The sequence below is a fragment of the Hyaena hyaena genome, unplaced genomic scaffold, assembly GCF_003009895.1.
Source record: "Hyaena hyaena isolate Hyena2069 unplaced genomic scaffold, ASM300989v1 scaffold_429, whole genome shotgun sequence".
NCBI classification, from domain to species: domain Eukaryota; kingdom Metazoa; phylum Chordata; class Mammalia; order Carnivora; family Hyaenidae; genus Hyaena; species Hyaena hyaena.
The window spans coordinates 1,126,984-1,147,385 of NW_024081060.1; the positions used below are offsets into that span (position 1 = coordinate 1,126,984).

Genomic DNA, 20,402 nt, shown 5'->3' on the forward strand with positions numbered 1-20,402 from the left:
TCAGTTTAGAAAGGATATAACCCATTCACATGTGTTTAGTTTCATAGCTTATGATAGGGCTCACACACCTATTCTGAAAAGTAGGCAGGGAAAGTATAAGAATTCTCATTTTCCAAATAAGATCAAAGTGTAGAGAGACCAAGGAAATGGGCCAAGGTTATATAGCTTAATTAACGGTGGAATTCCGTTAGATAGCAAGTCTTACTACTTATTACTAACTCAATGTTTTTTTTTTCCATTACAACTTATTTATCTGGTCAGGGAAGGGCAGTGTAATTATTTTCATAAAATCAGACTCACATATTTAACCAATAATTCAGAGAGAGAAACAAATATATTTTGATTTATACCTTTTTGGACCACCTAAAACCTTGGCTGGCTAAAGCCCTCCACAGTAATCATTTTTAGGGTATTAAAACAAAAAAGAAATGGCAAAATGAGCTAGCATATGCTAAATAGATAAGCCTACTTAGAAAACTGTTATGGAATAGGAAGACAATAGATTTCCAAATAGTGCAAAATTTGCACATTCTAATATTTTCAAACTTTCACTTTGTACTGTCACCTCTAAATGTATTGATCCATAAAACCCAACTGCCTGGTTAATTTCTTAATCCTCAGATCAGGTAGTTTCATTAAAACGCATTAACACAATTCACTAAGAGGTTAAGTATTCCAATCTTAAAACAATATATAAGATAATATGCAAAATGTGGGAAATAGTAACCAAACGTTACTAAAAGAACTAAAACCAAAAAGTCAAGGAATTGGAGACAGAACACAATGTCTTAAAGCACACCATTCAGGATTTTAAAAGACCTTTATGATACGTTTTTCATGTGTGATATTAAAATGTTTCTTTTTCCTGCCCCACTCTAAGGAAACATAAAAAAGCAAATGACAATAGTAATGAAAATAAAGCGCTTACAGGTTTGTATCTCAGTGCATCTCTGTAGGATCCAAACAAAGCAGCCTGTGCCCTAAGAAAGGCCCTAGCTACTCCATCCCCTGTAGCTGTAGACTGCTTCTTCAGTTTATTTTTCAGGGCCGAGACCTGCGTGACAGAGAGGAACAGTTAAATTAACACCTCAGAAATTGGTACAGCGAGGTACGAACCCAATCAGCAGGCAAACCACAGTGTCTGCAGGTCAGCCAAAAACTCATCCTCCTCCCTGATAGCTTATCTTTTTAACTGCAGAGAGCACCTGCTGGTCTGTTAATTGAAACGAAAGCAGGGGCCCATAGTAACGTGCTAATGCAAATTGGTTTATGCTCTCTTTTTTTTCCCAAGGCCTCTTGACATAAATAAGCTTTAATTATTTTACAGTAAACTGCTTGTGAGCCACTTTTCTGCAGACTTTTAGCAATTACAACATGTGTCTACTTGTTTTGAGATGAAGCCGGTTGGGTATCGTTCTATTTCTGCCACGTAAGGTTATTTGTTACAGGTCCTCCAGGATCACTTACCATTTAATTTTATTTTTGGAAGCCTCATCTTCATATGTAATTTCCTAGTCATTTGTTGAATAGTTTCCACCATTATGAGACAAAAAGAAGGGGGAGAAGTTGAAGTTATTGAGAACCTACCATGAGTAGAAAAGTGGATTCTGCAAATGTTATTCACCATCTCATCTAATCTTTCCAGTCTTCTAAGAAATGCACTTGCACTATCGTTTATGAATAGTAGAAACAGGGGCTCAGTGATGTGAATCAGTTTGCCCTCACTAGACAGCTAATACGTGGCTAATACATGACAAAACTGAGATTTCAACCCAGTCCTGTCCAGTTTTATCCATCATTGCCTTAGGAACCAGTAATCAGATTAAAATGATGATTTTAAATCAAAGAAAAATTTATTACATGGGAATTTGAATAAGTTTTCAAGGCACTTAAATTTGTTATTATGGTTCATACCTTTGCATCTTTTAATTTCAGGTTCTGTGTATTTTAGAGAATGCATATTATTTATGAACAACCTTACTTAGATGAATATTTTAGAAGTATAATTGTAAGATTATAAGTGATGTACACCCTTATTTTTAAGGGGAAGTGATGTGATGTTCCTGTGCATCTAATTCACTCAACCAATCCCTTTCACACATCATAGAAAACTATACTCTCTACACATAAACAATATTGCTGCCCATATATTCCTCATTGATGCTTTACATGGGAACATGAAGTCATGTAGAAACTCTTGTTTTCTTAAGAAAACAAAACCAATGGGACACATTGTGGATGGATTGTTCCCTTAAGAGAGCATTTTCTTACCCGTATGAAACTAACAGATAAGAAAATAATGTCATTTCCCCTTTACATACGTACACAAGGAAGGGTATTTTTTCTTTCTTTATGCAAGAAGCCCTGACTACTCCTGTAGATGATGACTGTAATTGAAGTGTCAACCTAATTAACAACTAAACTTTGAATAATGCTAATGAGAAATGAACACAGCATCAGAGGAAAGACCAGCTCTACAGGTGATAAACCTTCACAGTAGTGACATTTTCAAGTGTAAAGTCACAGTTACTGTGATCTGATCAAAGAAAGAGACCCCCATTGGGTCCAATTATAACCACAGTTTTGAAAAAATTACTGAGTTATGATGTTCATAATCTATGCAGAAAGGCCTTTGCTGGATAGGTCTTCTCCCCATAGCTGTGATCTTCTCAATTTATAATCCAAGCTCCATAGATTCAGATAAAAGTTTGGAGCCTAATTCATTTAGCCCACAAAGTGCATAAATCAGGAAGTTTTTATTATTAAAATCTAAACTCAGTAAATGCACATTTTTAGGTAACCCACATAGTCAAACAATAAATATAGCTAAACAATGCAAAAACAAATTTTATAACTTAATGTCTTTTGTTCTAAAGTCTGTAATAATGTTATTTTTTAAGCTTCAAATGCCTTTAAAGAAAATAAATAGGAATGAATAGCAATACATGTATTTAATAATTGTCTCCCCAAAAGGCGTATTATGGAAGGAATAGGTCTTTCCATGTATTATAAAAAGTAAATGGTTGGATTGTTTTTAAATTTTGCTTTCAAGGGGTGCCTGGGTGACTCAGTCAGTTAAGTATCCAACTCTTGATTTCATTTCAGGTCATGATCTCACTGTTCATGTGTTAGAGTCATACATCGGGCTCCACACTGATAGCATGGACCTTGCTTGGGATTCTCAGTCTCTTTCTCTCTCTCTCTGCCCCTTACCTGCACACACTTTCTCTCTCAAAATAAATAAACAAACAAATAAATAAATAAAGTAAGTAAGTAAAGTAAATATATAACAGCTTTTTATTTTTTTATTTTTGCCTTACTTACATCTTTGCAAAAGAAAATTCCTCAAAGTGTATTTTCTAGAAAACATTACACTGAAATTTCAGTTCTCTACACAGTCAGTATTCTTATGACAATCATAATGTACGCTTACAGAGAATGGAGGCAAGTCAAACCACGATTTAGCCTTCATGACCCAAGTCCTTTACTGCTTCAGTAAGCTAGTTAGGACATCTGTCACACTGCCACAAGCCCTTCCTAACCAAACCATAATTACGGGGTCTTCACCTCCAAAATTGGTCAATGTAGCTTCTGAGCCACCTCAGGAGCTCTCTAGAAAATAGGAACGAAAAAGAAAACACTTGTTCTATAACTGCACTGTCCAATATAGTAGCCATTAGGCACATAAGCACTTGAGATGTGACTAGTCCAAATTGGGTTTGCTGTGAGTGTAAAATATGCACTTGACTTTGAAGATATATTACCCCCCAATGTAAAATACCTCATTAATAATTTTTCATTGATTACATAATGAAACAATTATTTTGAATAGTTGACTAAATAAAATATATTAAAATTAATTTCACTTTTTTTTTTTTTTTTTACTTTTTAACATGGCTACCAGGAAGGTTAAAATTGTGTATGTGGGTCACATTTCTATTGAAAAGTGCTCTGGCATTAGTATCTAATTTCTTATAGATGTATGAGACTAGTTGCATGGTAAGCAATATGGTTTCATTTTTCCTTTGCCTACTTCTACACTATTTCAACCTTCATGAACTGCATAAAGAGGTTTCCCTTGACCTGCTCTAGGTGGGCTCCGTCAGTAAGTAGATGTGAGCCTGTTTCTGTTTTTCAGAGACCAAGAGGGCAGGTGAGTTAAGGGTTTCTGGATGCACAAATTACTGCTCAAAAGTAGCCTATAAAAATGAAATACTCTTTCAAATCAGTTTTAGATAGAAAGATACGAGTCTAATATGAAATGACTGTGTCAACCTTGTTGTTTCCCTGTCCTTTAGATCACTGGAGTAAATTATCACCCACTACCAATGCCCTCTGCAGTGCTAATTAGCTTTTAGCAGTTTTTATCTATAAAAACGGTGATGTCTCTTCTGTACTTTTTCAATATTTGGTCTGGAAAATAGCATTTTCTGCTTTAAATTCCAAGCTTCTAAGTTTATTTAGAAAATAAATGTACATCTTCCCCTGAAATCCTAAAGTTTATACTCATATATAACTCTGAACTCAGAAGAGCTTTTGGGACTTTAGTCATATGTCTGTTATCACATAATCCCATTATGTGACACTGAAAAAGTATCACTTGTTTTCTCTTTATATTCTTAAGAAAGTAAGCAAACCTCCCAAGGCTAAAGACTAGTTCGAAACTGACATCTGATTCTCTTATGACATTCTTCAATCTGTAAATAAATTATCTTTGTAAGTCTAATTAGGTATTATACTAGACTAAAAAAAAAGTTAAGCCGTGAAAAGAACTTCAGGAATAAACATCATTTCTTTGCTCTTATTAAATGTTTAGATTCCTTTCATACAGTGAGAATTCAGGCTTCTAAGGAGCCATCCACAAGACGAATTATAACCTGGGTTTGCCACAGCGGGAGTTCACTGCAACATGAATAATATTACCACCAATTCTCCACTTTTACCCTCATAACACTAAAGTGACTATGAATAAAAAGAGGGAATTACATGAGTAAACATAACAAACAGGTATAAATTAAAAGAGTGCAAGCCATGTGCACACAGTCTGAGTTATGAAGTAATTATGCCAATTGGGAGTTAGGAAGGGAGCGCATATTAAAGGAGCTGAGTTTTTCAGGGAAGTGACAGATTTTTCTCTTGACTTTTAGTTGTGTCCTTTCAGGAAACAGAAATTAACTCCTACACCTAGTAATTTTAATTTTGATTTTTAGGATCACAAAGATAAACATCAGGGTAAAGAACAGAAGGTAAAAGTAAATGTTCAGAAATTATATTTAGATAACCTACACAGCTCTGAAATGCCCCTCTGATGTTTTTAAATACCCACTTTTATGTAACTATGCTATACTAGAGAATCCACATAAATTTAGAAAAGTTAGAGCTTCAAGTAGTTACCTGCTTTAGAAAAAAGTTACAAAGACAAAATGTTTTATTCTCCATTAAAACATGCTATGGTTATCATATGAATCAGGTATTAAATCCCACACTTCCTTACTCTTTCTACTGTGCAGGTTTTTTTTTTTTTTAGAAACAAAATGAAACCTACCCTCTTAATATAATTTTCTAGCAAGCTTCTACTTGAGGATTAAAATAGTAACTTTTAACATTGATCAAATGAGAAGCATATGATATGCTTGCAGAGTGTCTCTGTGTATGCTTAAATTACCTCTCAAAACCTAGTTAATATGTTTTGAAAAAACATATAAAAAAACATAAAAAACCCTAAGGTCATTTATAACTATTTTCCTTTCAGAGGCCATTATAAAATTAAGACAGCCAAACTGCTCTTATCCCCGCCTCAAGCCCAGTATCTCTAATATCAATGCCATTTCCCTTCATCTAGTTAGGCAAAAAGGAATCTTGCAGGTCATCCTCAATACTTCACCCTTTCTCATCTCCCACATGCAATGCATCACCAAGCCCTTTCAGTTAAGACCTCTAATGAAGATTTCAAATCTGTCCCCTTTTCTCTAAATCCCTGCCACTATCAAGTTCAAGAAACTAGCATCTCTATCTAGACTAATGCAAAAGCTCTGTCAACTAATCTTCCTGCTTCATTTCTTATACACAGTAAATCTTCAGGACCCAGAACCCAAGATGATATTTTCAGAAGTCAAAGCAGATCACGCTATTCCTCCTAAAGATCTCCAATTTTTAATAACATCCAAATGTCCTTAACAAGAACTACAGATCTTTTATGATGGTACCTACTATCTCTACAACCTCATTTTGCATCATTCTCTTTGTTCATTTCACTACAGCTACATAAGACTTCTTTCCATTTCTTAAATTTGCCAACCACACCCCCACAGCAGAGCCTTTGTAAACACTATTCTTCCTCCTCCTACTTTGCATGGCTTACTCATACTCCTCATTCAGGCCAATTCTGGAAACCACGTGTTGGCACGTTGAGCTTGGCTGTACCACAAACAGCTGATCTGAGTGTTTAGACTGGTAAGAATGACGTCTCAAGCTAAATCAGTTTTTTCAGTGTATTTATGGCAGAGATGACTGCTAGTCCACCAGCAGCCACTCTCCCATTCTTTGGTAAGAGAAATCCTTAGTTTCAAATAGTGCTACCTCAACCTAGCTACATGGACCCAGCTACTTTCCGACATGCCTCCTGACTTGGTATGGCCATATGGTTGGGTTCTGATGAATAGAATGTGAGTTCCTTGAAAGTAGTGTATTATGTCTTCTTCTCCACTCAGCTCCTAGCATAATACAGGCATACAGTGGGTGCTCGATAAATATTTGAGTGAATGATTAGCTGAATGAATGAATAAATACATTAGCCACCTGTCACCCTTCTACATTAATATCTTTAAGTTAACTGGATCAGAATATCTGTGAAGGGGTCCAGAAAAGTCCCCCATGTCATTATGATATCAACAAGACTTTAGAACCACTATTGTGACAGTGCTCACAATATCATATACAAGAAAAGTCTCTTGTACATGGAAAAGTCAAGAACTTGAAGAAACAGAAACAAATTGGAAATTATTTTTAAAGCCAAAATCAAGGTCTTTACATTTAAATATACACACACACATATGTATATAAATATATCATATATATTTTATATATAAATATATATCACATCTTTGTGTATATACATATGATATATGATATATGTATATTTATGATGTATGTATATATGCATTAGCAGTAAAAAGAGCAAGAAGCATGCTATTAAGATGATACAGGAAAAAAAAAAAGAGACATTTGGAGAAGGGCTAGGTAATTTAGATGGAAATGAAAACCCATGAGAAAGCCAAGGAACTTCATGAGCACTTAAAATCACTAAGAGTAACAAACTATAAATCAACTTTAAAATGGCAAAAGTACAGAGACATAAGGAGGGAGCTGCTAAAGCCTGGATCACTGCAGTGGGAGGGACTCAGCTGGGAGAAAATAACAAAGACCTTTTAAAAGTTTAGAAGCCCAGTTAATTAAGTTTTGACTTTTGGTTTTCATTTTGTTTTGCTTTCGTATTTAAAGCTTAGGTAAAAACTACACACAAGAAAACAATAGGAAAAATCATAAAATCTATCACTTACTTACAACAACAGAAACAAAAATCTTGGTATACAATCAATTCTCTGAAAATAATTATTTAAAGGAATAGTGAGTTTCCACCAACACTCAGTGTCAGGTACAGAGCACAGTGACATAGTCTCCCTTTCCAGGGTGCCAGACTGAGTCACACTCATAGCCACAGAATGTATATTAAACATATACTCAGGTTTCTTCTTTTCATTACTATGAAAGTCAGATCAAAATATCCTTATAAAATGTTCTAAGTAACTCTAAACAGGGATTTTAAAAGCAACTTCTATAACAAATGATAAAAGAAATACAATTATGTTTCCCTTCACCCATCATTTACAGAATGCCTACTATTTACAAAGCTCTGCACTAGGCTGTGTGGTGGGGGCAATGCACATCTAGGTGCCTGAATTGTTAACAGCTGGAGACTGAAGAGAGTATAACTGCATTTCTCCAGGGGGAAACTCAAAGCAGTATTTGTCTCCGGAAGTCTACTCTATTAAACAAAACAAAACAAAACAAAACAAAACACAAAACAAAGCAAAGCAACAACTACCACCAAAATGTTCTCTAAATTACTCTAGAACCTGAATGAAACTGGGTTATCTTTCTAACGTTGCCACTCTAGAATTTTGCTGGGGAATTTTCTTACTGTTAAACATGATAAGGGTTATAGCAGAGCTGTGGCAAACCTGGAACTAATATAATATTCTCTGGGGGCTTTTCTTTTTCTTTATAACATTTATTATGACAATTTAACATATTAAACCTTCATGTTAGGTTAGGGGAAATATCCAATGAATTAAACCTATCTATTAGCTATTCATACAGTTGAAAGAGTTAAATTTGTTTATAAATTTTCATTTTTTTTAAAAAAGCCGATTTTAAAAATTCTCTGAATAAAATATTAAAAAATAAAAATAAATATCTCTGTAATAGCCAGTTCTCCAAATTTTTCATAAATTAATTAACTCCCTCAAATGTAGATATCTTAAATTTTTACTTAAAGTTGGAGCTTTGGGGTTTTTCCCTAAGTTCAGGCTTTTAATGATTTTTGATGCTTCAGAGCAATTTGCGTCTTTTCATTCTACCATAAAACCATTGACCTATTCCTTCACTTGATCCGTGAAAGTGTCACTATAAGATCCACAGTACTTTAGATGACTCCATTTTATAATAAAGTCTTTTTAAAGTTTTAGTAATTAAATATGCTTTATACTAAATGTAGCTATCCTGTAACATACCAAGGTCTATGGTGAATATTATATTTCTTACACACCCTCATAACAGAAAATTAAAAAATCATTTCCCAGTAGTGTTACATATAAGATGAAAATAAGTTTTTTTAAAGTGTTAACAATCCGACTTTAAATCAAATAGGTCACACTGATACTTCGTAAGCAAGATCTGAATAGAGAGTAAGCTTCTATAGTAAACTCCAAAACAGTTACTCGTTACACTGTACATCATGTTTTATGAAAGGGGCTATGGTCTAGTATTTGGGGCAAAAGTGTGAGAGAATGAAACTATATGAACTAAAGCTCTAGAAACACTGTTAACAGTATACTTTCTGTGTCTTCTTTTTCTTATCTAAAATAGGAGTAAGTATACTGACCTGAGAGTAAATTATTTTATAATCCAATCAGCTAAAATTCTTTAAAGACAGTAAAGAAACACAGATAAAAATTCACTTTTCCAGTAATGGGTATTTTAATGCTGTAACTTTTTCAGATGTCAATTCTAACCTGCTTTCATTTATAAGAGTTTGTAATTGTTTAATTTTCTCACAAAGAGATTTCCTAAACCTCATTATAGTTCTAATTAACTTAATTTTCTAACAAGTGAGTTGTCCTACTTATTTTTGAAATACTTAAGAAATCTCCAAATTACTTTTAAAAATACTAGTGATGATAAAAATTAAAATGAGCAGTAATACTTTAGACAACAATATTTCAAACTATTATGTAATTGAAACTAAATGTGTGTATGTATTTGGAAGGAAGGCATCTCCATAGTATATTTCCTAAAATTAAAAAGAATTCATCACTTGAAATTTCAAATGTTGTATTTAATTAAACTGTTTCATTTTCCCCACATTTAAAAATATAGCATGATAACACTAAATTCAATTGATACTGTTACATAACCCTCAAATTTATTTGTTATTTCAAAACACTCAACCTACGTGTTTGAAGGTATCTATACTTGACATAGCCACTAAAAAATAAAATTGCAATGTATTCAGACAGAAAACTACAAAAGTATATTTTAATGGGTCTACTGCCTTTAAGATATTCCACGTAATAATCAATATGTTAAAATCACTCTGAATAAAATTTGTGTTTTTTTTCTGTTAATGATCCAAATCCATAGTGAAATGATGAAATCGAAAAACAAGTGTTCTTGTCAGAAGACAGGAAGAGAGTTTTTTCCCTTCCCTTAAGGAAAACAAAGGATTCCTGAAAGCTTTGCCCTGATTTATTTTTCCAATTTTAAATACCTTAAGAGTAGCGGAACTGCTACTGGCATGGTAGTATTTCTAACAGTCAATAAATCTAAAATATTATGTGTGAATATTGGAATGAAGCCATTAAGAAGATTACAGCATGCAACACAGCAGAGGGTCCACAGGAAAAAAGAACTAGTAATTCAGGACAACTGTGACCACTGACCTTTGAACAGCCAAGACCACTGGTCAGGCTGACACAATAATAGAGTGCATATGCATAGAAAGTCCTCTACCCTGTAAGTATAATTTAAATGATTTGGTGAATGATTTTAAAAGGCCCCCTTTTAAATATGAGTTAATTTCTTCAATAATCAAACAATACCAGGATTTTTTCAGGGGATTTTTTCAGTATTCAAGTCTGTTTTCTTTATTTATATCGCAACACAAAAAATTTAGTAAGATCATTTGTGACTCTAACACATCTCATTTAAAACACTGACAATTATAAAAAGTATGATGTGATACTTCAGCATATTTCCTGCAGAACTACAAGAGATAGCTTTTGGAAAATGGATGGAAAAAAGCTAAATTTATTAGAGAGGGGTTAAACAAACAATCACTTAAAGTATTTGTAGAAAATGACTATATAACTTTAAAACAACTCATACTTTCAGTAAATGGCCCTGGTTCCACTCCAGAGCTGTATCCATCGATTCACTGTTCAAATTTGTCTGTAAGTCTCCAGCCCTTAATCTCAAGCATACATATAGTTATATCTACACCACTTTGCAGAGTTCCTTTCTGTGATTTTTTCACTTCACTTACATACAGTTAAGTGTTACTTTGATAAGTAAGCAACGAGATGGTCCCTCTTCTCATTTCACATATTTAGGCTTTTCCATTTTGTAAATACTGCTTACCTTCTTCATATTTTAAAATAAATGTCTTGATATCAAACTAATTCTACTGGAAAAGTAGTACTTCTCAATTAAAAAGGAATTACCCATCAAAACATTAATATTAAAAATTGTTTTTCTCGATAACCACTGAAGCTGACTATAAACATTTTTATGATACACAAAAAAAGCTGATTTCTTTCTTGTTTTTCTTTTTCTTCCTCTTCTTCTTTCTTTTTATAAACAATCCTTCCTACTTAGAGCATTAACAGTAGGAAATGCATTGCACATAAAGAAAATATTTTTAAAAGTTGGGACTTTATATCATAATTAGTTCTCTATCCAATAAAGAATTCTTTGATGGATTTCTAAATGAATAACTCTAATCATTTCTAGCAGCTTCTGCAAAATTTTTATAATGAGGCAATCTAGTTCTAATGAGCTAAAAAGATAATATAATTCTTTACTGGCCTGGGTTTAGATTTGTTCATACATAGCATAAATTTTACTACAGTAAGATAAAGTAGTTCAATTTAATTTGCTTCAAGGTCAGCAAGTATTTTAGGTTATTTATGGGCACAGATAATCTGATTTTAACTGTAAAATCACGTTTTTCCTATCACTAGTGATAAAAACAATCAAAGCTAGTGTTACTATTATTTTTTGAGTTTGAAATTTTTTAAATTCACTTTTTCAAACTCCCTAATGATTTCAAAGTACTTGCAATACTGCAGAAAAATATATCATGAAGGCTTTTTATTTCCAAATTTTAATATCCCTGAAAAACTGGATTTTTTTAAAAAGAGACTTATTTTTAACTTAGAACTATATTATATTTTTAAATAGCCATTAAAATATATACAGAAACAACACTAGCCTGCATTTTGCCCTGTTCTAAGGAATACACAGGCCAAAAATGCACTTTCAGAGATTATTTAACATGAAATACAGAGTATATTCTATTATAAGCTGCACGCACACACATGCGCGCACACACACACACTCACACAAACGCTCTGCAAGATCAAAGAGCAGAAGAGAATTGGCACTTAATTTATCAGCCTTTACAGACAAAAGACAGTTTTCGTCATTTCAAAAGGATCAGATGTCTTTTATGACAAACTGGGTTTGCAGTTTAATTTACAAATAGAATTCTAAGTAAGCAGTCTTTGCTCTGCCAAAGCAAATGACAAACAGTGTAGGTTTTCATTCTTGCGGCCCTCAGCAGGATAGAAAAGATTAAAATAAAACTGAAATAATTTAGAGAAAACAAATAAATGTTTCAGAAAGTTGAGGGAGATCAAAGCCAGAATTTTCTGACCCCAACTGTACAAGCATTTCTTATTATATTGACCAGTGCCATCAGATCATTAATTAAAAGGAAAAGCACTGGCAGGTGGCAGGGAAGCAAAAGCCGATAATTGGCCCCCTTCTTCTTCTTGCCTTCAAAAACTCTCTCATTCTTTTGCAAGACATGCCACTAGGCAGACAGAAATGCCTACTTTGTAATATAATGATTAAGATGAGATGAAGAGACTTACGTTTAAAGAAACTCTGCCTAATGAATGCATCTAGCTTTTTAATTATGATCCTACTTTTACAATAGGAATATGATGTTCCATTCAACATCTCCTCAACTGCCAAAAGGTAAAAATATTAAATATAGCATCTACACTGATTCCTCTCACACCCATGCACATACTCAGTCCTTCTATTTCAGATAAAAAACTGGGAAAAATAACTCTTGGTAATTCAAGGGTCCAGGAGAAAGCAGATGATAGATAGATAGATAGATAGATAGATAGATAGATAGATAGATAGATAGATAGATGATAGATAGAAAGATAGATAGATAGATAGATACATGTTCAACACAAAATAACCTTCAGACTTACCACATCACTCGGAAGGTTGTTCAAGTCATTAAATGGTGATTCTAAAGTGTTTGTGTCAACATTTAACATAACCACATCCTCCAATGATTTATTTTTCAGTCTCTGTTTAAAAAACACAATTACAAATAAATATCTTAATATATTTTCCTTCCAAAACTATAATGAGCTTAGAAATGTAGAGAAAATTAGCTTAATGACAATTAGCCTTGGGGGAAGAAATGGAAAATCCTATATTATAAGAACATATAAAAAATTGCCTTATGAGAAAAAAAAGTTTGTCTACACCCGTTCAAAAGATTGGATAAAAAATCCTTAAAATAGAATGTTTGCTCATCTAAACATTGATTTAGTTTGGAGATACTGAATATAATTTAACTATCAAAGAGATACTGCAACAAAAACTCACAAAATAGGCCCAGCTGTATTAAACCACAAAAACGTACATCCTTTAAACATTAACAATGTTTAAACTGAATTTCAGTCCAATTATACAGGGACTTATGGCTAGTTCTAAACCTATTTCTAGTAAAAGTCATATTGTAGGGCTAACATAAGCCAATAATAAATATGACTACTGTAGTAAACTAAATTTTAATTTAATAAACATTTTCTCTGTATTTCCATACCAATTTGGGTGTAAGCTGATGATGAGTACTGTAAATTGAATAACAAAAATGATAAAGAGGGTGGTAATAAGGAATGGTAATATTTATAACATGAATTTAATATAAAAGATCAAATTTAGGAGTGTCTGAGTGGCTCAGTTGTTTGGGCGTCAAACTTCGGCTTCAGCTCAGGTCATAATCTCATAGTTCATGGGTTCCGGCCCCACATAAGGCTCTGTGCTGACAGCTCAGAGCCTGGACCCTGTTTCATACTCTGTGTCTCCCTCTTTCTCTGCCCCTCCCCTGCTCACGCTCTGTCTCTCTCAAAAAAAAAACATTAAAAAAAAAAATTTTTAAAGACTAAATTTAATAGCCTATCAGATTATTTGATTTGTCTTGTTTGACCACTTAGTAGATGGTCAAATTATCTCAATATGTGGACTAATGACACTAAATTAGAATTTCATCAAATTTTTCATCCTTAACGAAAGAAAATACTTAAGGTTTATTTTCCCTATTTAAACTAATATGTATACTTAAACAAACCATATAATTCTATTTGCCTTATTTAATTGATGAAAATATAGCATTATTTTTTGATGCAAATAAATTAGGTGCTCAATAATGAAATGTATCAACTCAGAATTCCATAATGTATAGGTCAACTATCAACAAGTCAATTAATTCCAGTGTAGTATTTTTTTCAGTGTAGTATTTTTAAAAATGACATTCTAGAATAACAGCTATTTTTGAGAATTATTAAATACCTTACATTTTAAATTGGCCAACCCAATTTTTTTTTTGTTTTAAGTTATTCTAGATTGAAATTTCTCTGATCCATTTAGAACTTCAAACCTCTGCATAGTATGTAGAATGTTAAATTTGCTAGGGAAATGGTAGTCTAGAGTAGGGAATTTGTATGTGTTAAAAAAGCAATAATGTCTGTGTAGAATATGGATTCTCAGGGGGATACATGATACTAAAAATCCATCTTGTAAAAGACATTGTAATTATTCCAAAATGAGAGTCAGAGGGTGGCTGTTTCTTGGGAATTAACAGGGAACAACCTACAACAGTGACACTATTGCCAAAACATTTATAAATAAACTCCTTTCCTTTCCTTTCCTTATGTATACATACAGGTAAAAAAGGCTTCCATACAAAAATATGTAGTTATTTATAAATTAGCTAGAGCATAACTACAAAAATCACCTATTTTATAAGCAACAATACATTTGTATCAATGGCATTTGAGTGGAAAAAGTATGTCATAATTTTGATTTTCACCTTCAATTCTAAGTTGTCTCCTTTAACAGAAACTATAAAGATAATCCAGAAACCTAGTGCATTTGTTAAAGGATGAAATGAATTCCTCTAAATAGCCCGGACTAATGGTTATGTGACACCTAAATGTTTTGTGAGGACACTAACGCTAAACTCTGAATAAAGAAAATTAGTATTAACGTGAACTGTATACTTTTTTCCAACTTGTCCTTAGTTTAAAAATGTCTGATAATAGCTGAGTATTAAATTTTGTCCAAGGGACCATTCAGTAAGAATGTAAAATGTATTAATTTCAATAAATCAATACACTGAGACCCTAAAATGAGAACAATTCTACATAAGCAAAAAGGGAAAAATAGTATGTAATTTAAAATTTTTATTTGGATTAATGTCACTATTTTATCTTTGTTTCTCTCCAAGTCAGGCTTTAACTATATTCTAAATAGGAATAAAAATTCATATAAAATGATACCACTTTCTCTGTCTCAGATTATTTTATCTCATAAAATTCATAAGCTTGTTTGGCTTGGGAAAGAGAAAAGAGAGAATTTGCCTTTTTCTTCAAAAATAAGAAAAATAATATTAGGACACAGACTGAAAATCTTATTAAGGACAAGAGAAAGGTATTCAGGTTGGTAAGTCTTCCTCTCGCATCCTCTCCGCATGCAATGTGACTCCAAATGTGCATCACGTATGGTAACGCAAGAAAATGACCTGCTGTCAGCAATCACATGTTCCTGTAAAACTGAGCCAACATTTTACTTAGAATCTTTTGTGTATCTTAAAACACATAATACTATGCTCACACTTGTAGCCTCTACTAACTTATACTCCTCATCATTTACAGACCTTTGAGTTCATCCCTAAGGTCTAATTTTCAGGAAGAATAAAATGTCCTTATCCTTTATTTTGGAAGCAGATTTACATTTAAAAAGAGAGATTTCCAGCCATCTTATACTCATGACTACGCAAAAATAATTACAAGAAAGATTTAAAAGGGTATTAGTTTCACATCTTAGAACAATTATGTTTAGAAGTCTTTGTAAAACTGATATGTCAAAACTGTCTTGACAGAGAGAATAGGGAATATGTTGATTCTTCCTAAAAAATAAAAAATTCATTGTAATTGCAACCAAACAAAATGTAAAAAAGTACTCAGTCTCACATAAAATTTGTAAACAGGTATATCCATATTTGAATTATAATACCATTAGCATAAAATAAGAAAGATCAAATTTTCAGTTAAAAAATCTGCCTAATAATGACATAGTAAGAATGGAATGGCAGGATGTATCTCTTGTAACAGATTAAGGAGAAAGTTCTTAAATGATACCCAACTGATTTAAACACATTCTTGAAGTTCCTGTTACAGCTTCTCATTGACTATTAAACCAAATAGAATTGACTAAGAAGACTGTTCAGTAAGTCCAAAGTATAAAAGGTACAGAGATTTTAGCCAATCTAATCATGGCTTTAAACATTATCATTTAATGATGACCGAATTCAAAATCAGAATGGACCATTTCTCTAAGACAATACTGCAAGAAGTAAAAAATTCTTAAATTTGCTTCTAAAAAAAAAAGTGTTGATTTTCTCTATATATGTCTAGTAAATATGTAATAAATATGATTGAATATTTAAGACATGTACCCATTTCTAAAATATTTTGGAAAAGCTGAATCATTTGTTTTAAAAGTCTGTATAGAGCCATTGTGTAAAAATAATACAGAACATCAACAGGTATAATAAACAACTTTAAATATATTTCCCCTGTACAAGTAAATATATTAAAAAATTATATATTCTATTAGATATACTAAATAAGAAGAGACACGTGCACTTATATCAAAATCAGATACGATGACTTCTTTGAAACCATACCAAATGTGGTTAGATTTTGTACAGTCAAAATACTGATGAAGAAAATACCAGTTCTACAATCAAATAACAGATTAAATATTCATTCATACACAATGTCATTCACTGAAAGTACCTTGGCATGTAAAACAAGTTTTCTAAAAATTAACAAACATAAAGACTCATAATGTTATTCAACTTAAACTTCAAAATTAAAAACAAGTCTACTAAAGAAATTCATTAAAATATATTCAATATTATTAATGACTAAACAAATAAAAAATGTTGCCCCAGCAATGTGCAAAAGGAGAACGTGACCAAAACCAGAGTACATTTCTACAGAGTAGAATTCTATAATTCAGGACTACTATCAGAACATGATTTCTGCAGACATGATCCTCACAACTCCTGAAATAGTCAGCAGGATCTTCCTTGATCAGCAAAGTGAGGATTGATGGTGTATACATGACAACAAGTAATAAGAAAACCAAATCTAACTCATTTAGGTTGTTAATCAGAAACTGGATTAAAGTGCAATATGCACAACAACCAAAAAACAATTTTTTTTAAATAGCAATCAGCTAGTATAATAATGCCATGCAATCGACCCCAGTATTTTATTTGGATCCAAGTCTTTTGTTCATTGTTTTCTAATTTTCTAAGAAGTCTTTGGAAATCTCACTGATTTCACGTTCAAGGTATTTAAAGTTCAACATTTTTCACTACAGTGATGATAAGCCCCCAAAATCATTTTGGAATGGAGTGATAACAGTGCAAAAAAATTTTTAAACTTTTTAAAATCTCTATTTTAATTGAAAACTTCATGATTATTCCAACCACATTTTGAAAAAGCACACTGACCAAAAGTATACTGAAGCTTGAAAAATAAAAACATTTTCCGTTTATGACTTATAATACATAAATTCTGACCTTCAAAATAAGGTCTGAAAAAGAAACAGATATAAAAGATCCCAAGTGCCATAAAGAAAGTGGTTCATCAAAAATTAAGTATTTAGTACTTAAAATTTACCATATGACCTTGACCAAATTTAACATATTTTCATGGGTTTCATACCACTGAAGATGGTCATTTAATATGCTAATTAAAATTAAATTATTCCAATATTATCTTTCTGAAAATGATCATGTAAGTATACCCTAAATATGAAACTAGTCATTGCTTTGTACTATTCAACTGATACTCTTTCAAAATACAACTCTTTTAACTATTATTTTTATTCATTAATTTATCACTCACATATCTCATGTCTGAAAGATACTCACCTCTACAAGGCTGGAGTGTATTCCAATCAGGTATGGCATTGGAGCACTAAATTAGAAATATATAATGGATATATTCATAAAGTTCATTAACACTGAAACAATATAAGTAATTAAGAAAGTTTAAAAAATTAAATTATTTAAATGAGCAGTTCTAACATAGCCCACTTACAGATATTCAAAATTTTTCAATATATTAAAGTCAAATTTAATCTGAGAAGTCATTAATATATTCAAACTAAGGTTGGTTTGTATAAAACTCACAAACGCATTTATAATTAAAGAGTAGTAATGCCTAAAAAAGCTTTTTTATTTAGGAAGAATATTAGAACCTAGGCCATAGTCTGAGTTAAATCTTCCATATATTTCATATCAAATATATCCTAAATAATTATCAAATTTTTTCACATTTCTTTCATACACCTTTTTTTATTCAATTAGATTCTTATTTTCTATGATTTTCTTAAAATATCGTCGTTTCATATCTACTACATTACCAAAATTTTTTGAATCAGTTACCAAATATTTATTAAGGCCTACTATGTGCCAGGCACTGTTTGGAAACTAGAAGTACAAAGATAAACAAGTCCTTACTCTACTGTTACCATTCTCTTTCCATGCTACCTTTTTGCTCATGTACCTTGTCCTTTATTTAAATGTCACACATTCCTATTTATTTCACTTTTGCTTTTATTAATAAAATACTTTAAATTAATCAAAAATTATTCAAATATGTTGAAGCATGATACTGAATTAATTAATTCTATAGACAATATCTGGAGCATACCAGGCACTAGGACCTGGGCCACGGGCTAGGTACAATAATAAGTGACATAAACAGGATAGATCCCTTTGCAGATCTTATACTCCAGCAAAGGACACAGACATTAAATAATTTTTGTGACATAAAATCAGGCTTATTAGTAATTTCAAAAACATTTCTCATGAAATACATGAAGGGAATTATCCAACTTGACATTTCAAAATCAAAATATTATTTATCAACAAAACGTGAAAATGGACAGAGGTCTATAAATGTGGATAGAGGATATGCAAATAAATAGCTAAAACATTCTTTGACATTTCTTTTATAGACCTCATTGTGTTATATTTAATGCGAACATTTTCTATGTTAATGAAAACAGGTTTTTTCAAAGAATTTTCATAACTTTCCAAACATCACTTTCACTATTAATATTGAGCTGCCCAAACTCCTTGTGTATCCACTTTGCTACTGAGAACCAGTAACAGATAAAGCTAACAGGCACCTCGACAGATCCACAGTTTTCAAAGTAACCTCAAACAGCTCCAGATTTATTTGAAGATGGCTAACCATTAACATATATCCAGAACTCACATACAAAAAAAATATATAAGGATGGTTAAAGTTTTTATTTGACTCCTCATTATCCTGTTCATTACTTCTTACTGTACTAGATTCCAATTCTAATTCCCTTTTGTAGCTTTTTTCCTTCCTATCTTTTTTTTTTTTTTTTTTAATACAACAGACCATCTGGAATTGATCTGACATTTTGGATCATTTGACTGAAAGTTAAGAACTATTTACAGGCTTTGATATCCTTAAGACCGAACAGATTTTCTGCCTTCAAAAGGAAACAGGAGGAATAAATGTGGACTGTTCCATTTTTGCTTAAATAAAGGAAGGCTGATTACTTCCCTAGCTCAAGTTCTCATCTCTGGAATTCCTTCTGGGACTCCACTAAAGACATAAAATATATGTCACTAACAATTCTGGGCTCCCACACCAGGTTCAGAACATTTTCACAAAACAGGGTAAGCAAATCCCAAGATCTTAAATATGTCAAGCTGTCCCCACATCCAAAACAGTAGAAAATTATTCAAGTTACTGTGAAAACTTCCAATTCACCCCAGGTTAGGTTATCCTACCCACAAAATTTATAACATAGAAAGTCTGTGGTATCTCAAATTTCTAAGCACATTTTAATATAACAAGTGTTGGGGTTCTTGGGTGGCTCAGTCAGTTAACCATCTGACTTGATTTCTGCTCAGGTCATGATCTCATGGTCCTGAGGTCAAGCCCCAGTTGGGCTCCATGTTGGGCATGGAGCCTGCTTGGGATGCTCTCTCTTCCACTTCCTATGCCCCTCCCTCCTATGCACACACATGAGCACACACTCTCTCTTTCAAAAACGAAAGAAAGAAAGAAAGAAAGAAAGAAAGAAAGAAAGAAAGAAAGAAAGAAAGAAAGAAAGGAAGGAAGGAAGGAAGGAAGGAAGGAAGGAAGGAAGGAAGGAAGGAAGGAAGGAGAAAGAAAGAAAGAAAGAAAGAAGAAAAAATAATATAATTAGTGGAGTGTTAATCAAAAAATGTGTAAGTCTCCTAAAATTAACAATTACCATGTCCATTTTACAGTTGTTAAGAGGAACACTGAGTGGATCAGATTTCAAAAAATCAGAGCCCAAAGTAGCAGCTAACCTACTGAAGTCCTATGAAATACATCTAAGACAACATTTTTTAAATTTCATAAAAGCTAGTTATTACTTGAAATATAAAAAATAAATGTTTAGCAATTATTAAACTAGAATAAAAATTCAATAAAGAGTTC

At 32.3% G+C, this 20,402-nt stretch overlaps 1 protein-coding gene across 4 annotated transcripts in view; it reads right to left on the reverse strand.

Annotated features, from left to right (window-relative positions):
• The window catches only part of DENND1B (DENN domain containing 1B), a 241,859-nt gene that overhangs the window by 73,838 nt on the left and 147,619 nt on the right, over nucleotides 1-20,402 (reverse strand). For all 4 annotated transcript variants that reach the window (XM_039252678.1, XM_039252682.1, XM_039252680.1 and 1 more), the window contains 3 exons: nucleotides 17,819-17,864; nucleotides 12,789-12,890; nucleotides 929-1,054 (listed from right to left, as the gene is read on the reverse strand). In XM_039252678.1, coding sequence (XP_039108609.1) covers nucleotides 929-1,054; nucleotides 12,789-12,890; nucleotides 17,819-17,864 — 274 coding nt within the window. The remainder of the gene's footprint in view (nucleotides 1-928; nucleotides 1,055-12,788; nucleotides 12,891-17,818; nucleotides 17,865-20,402) is intronic.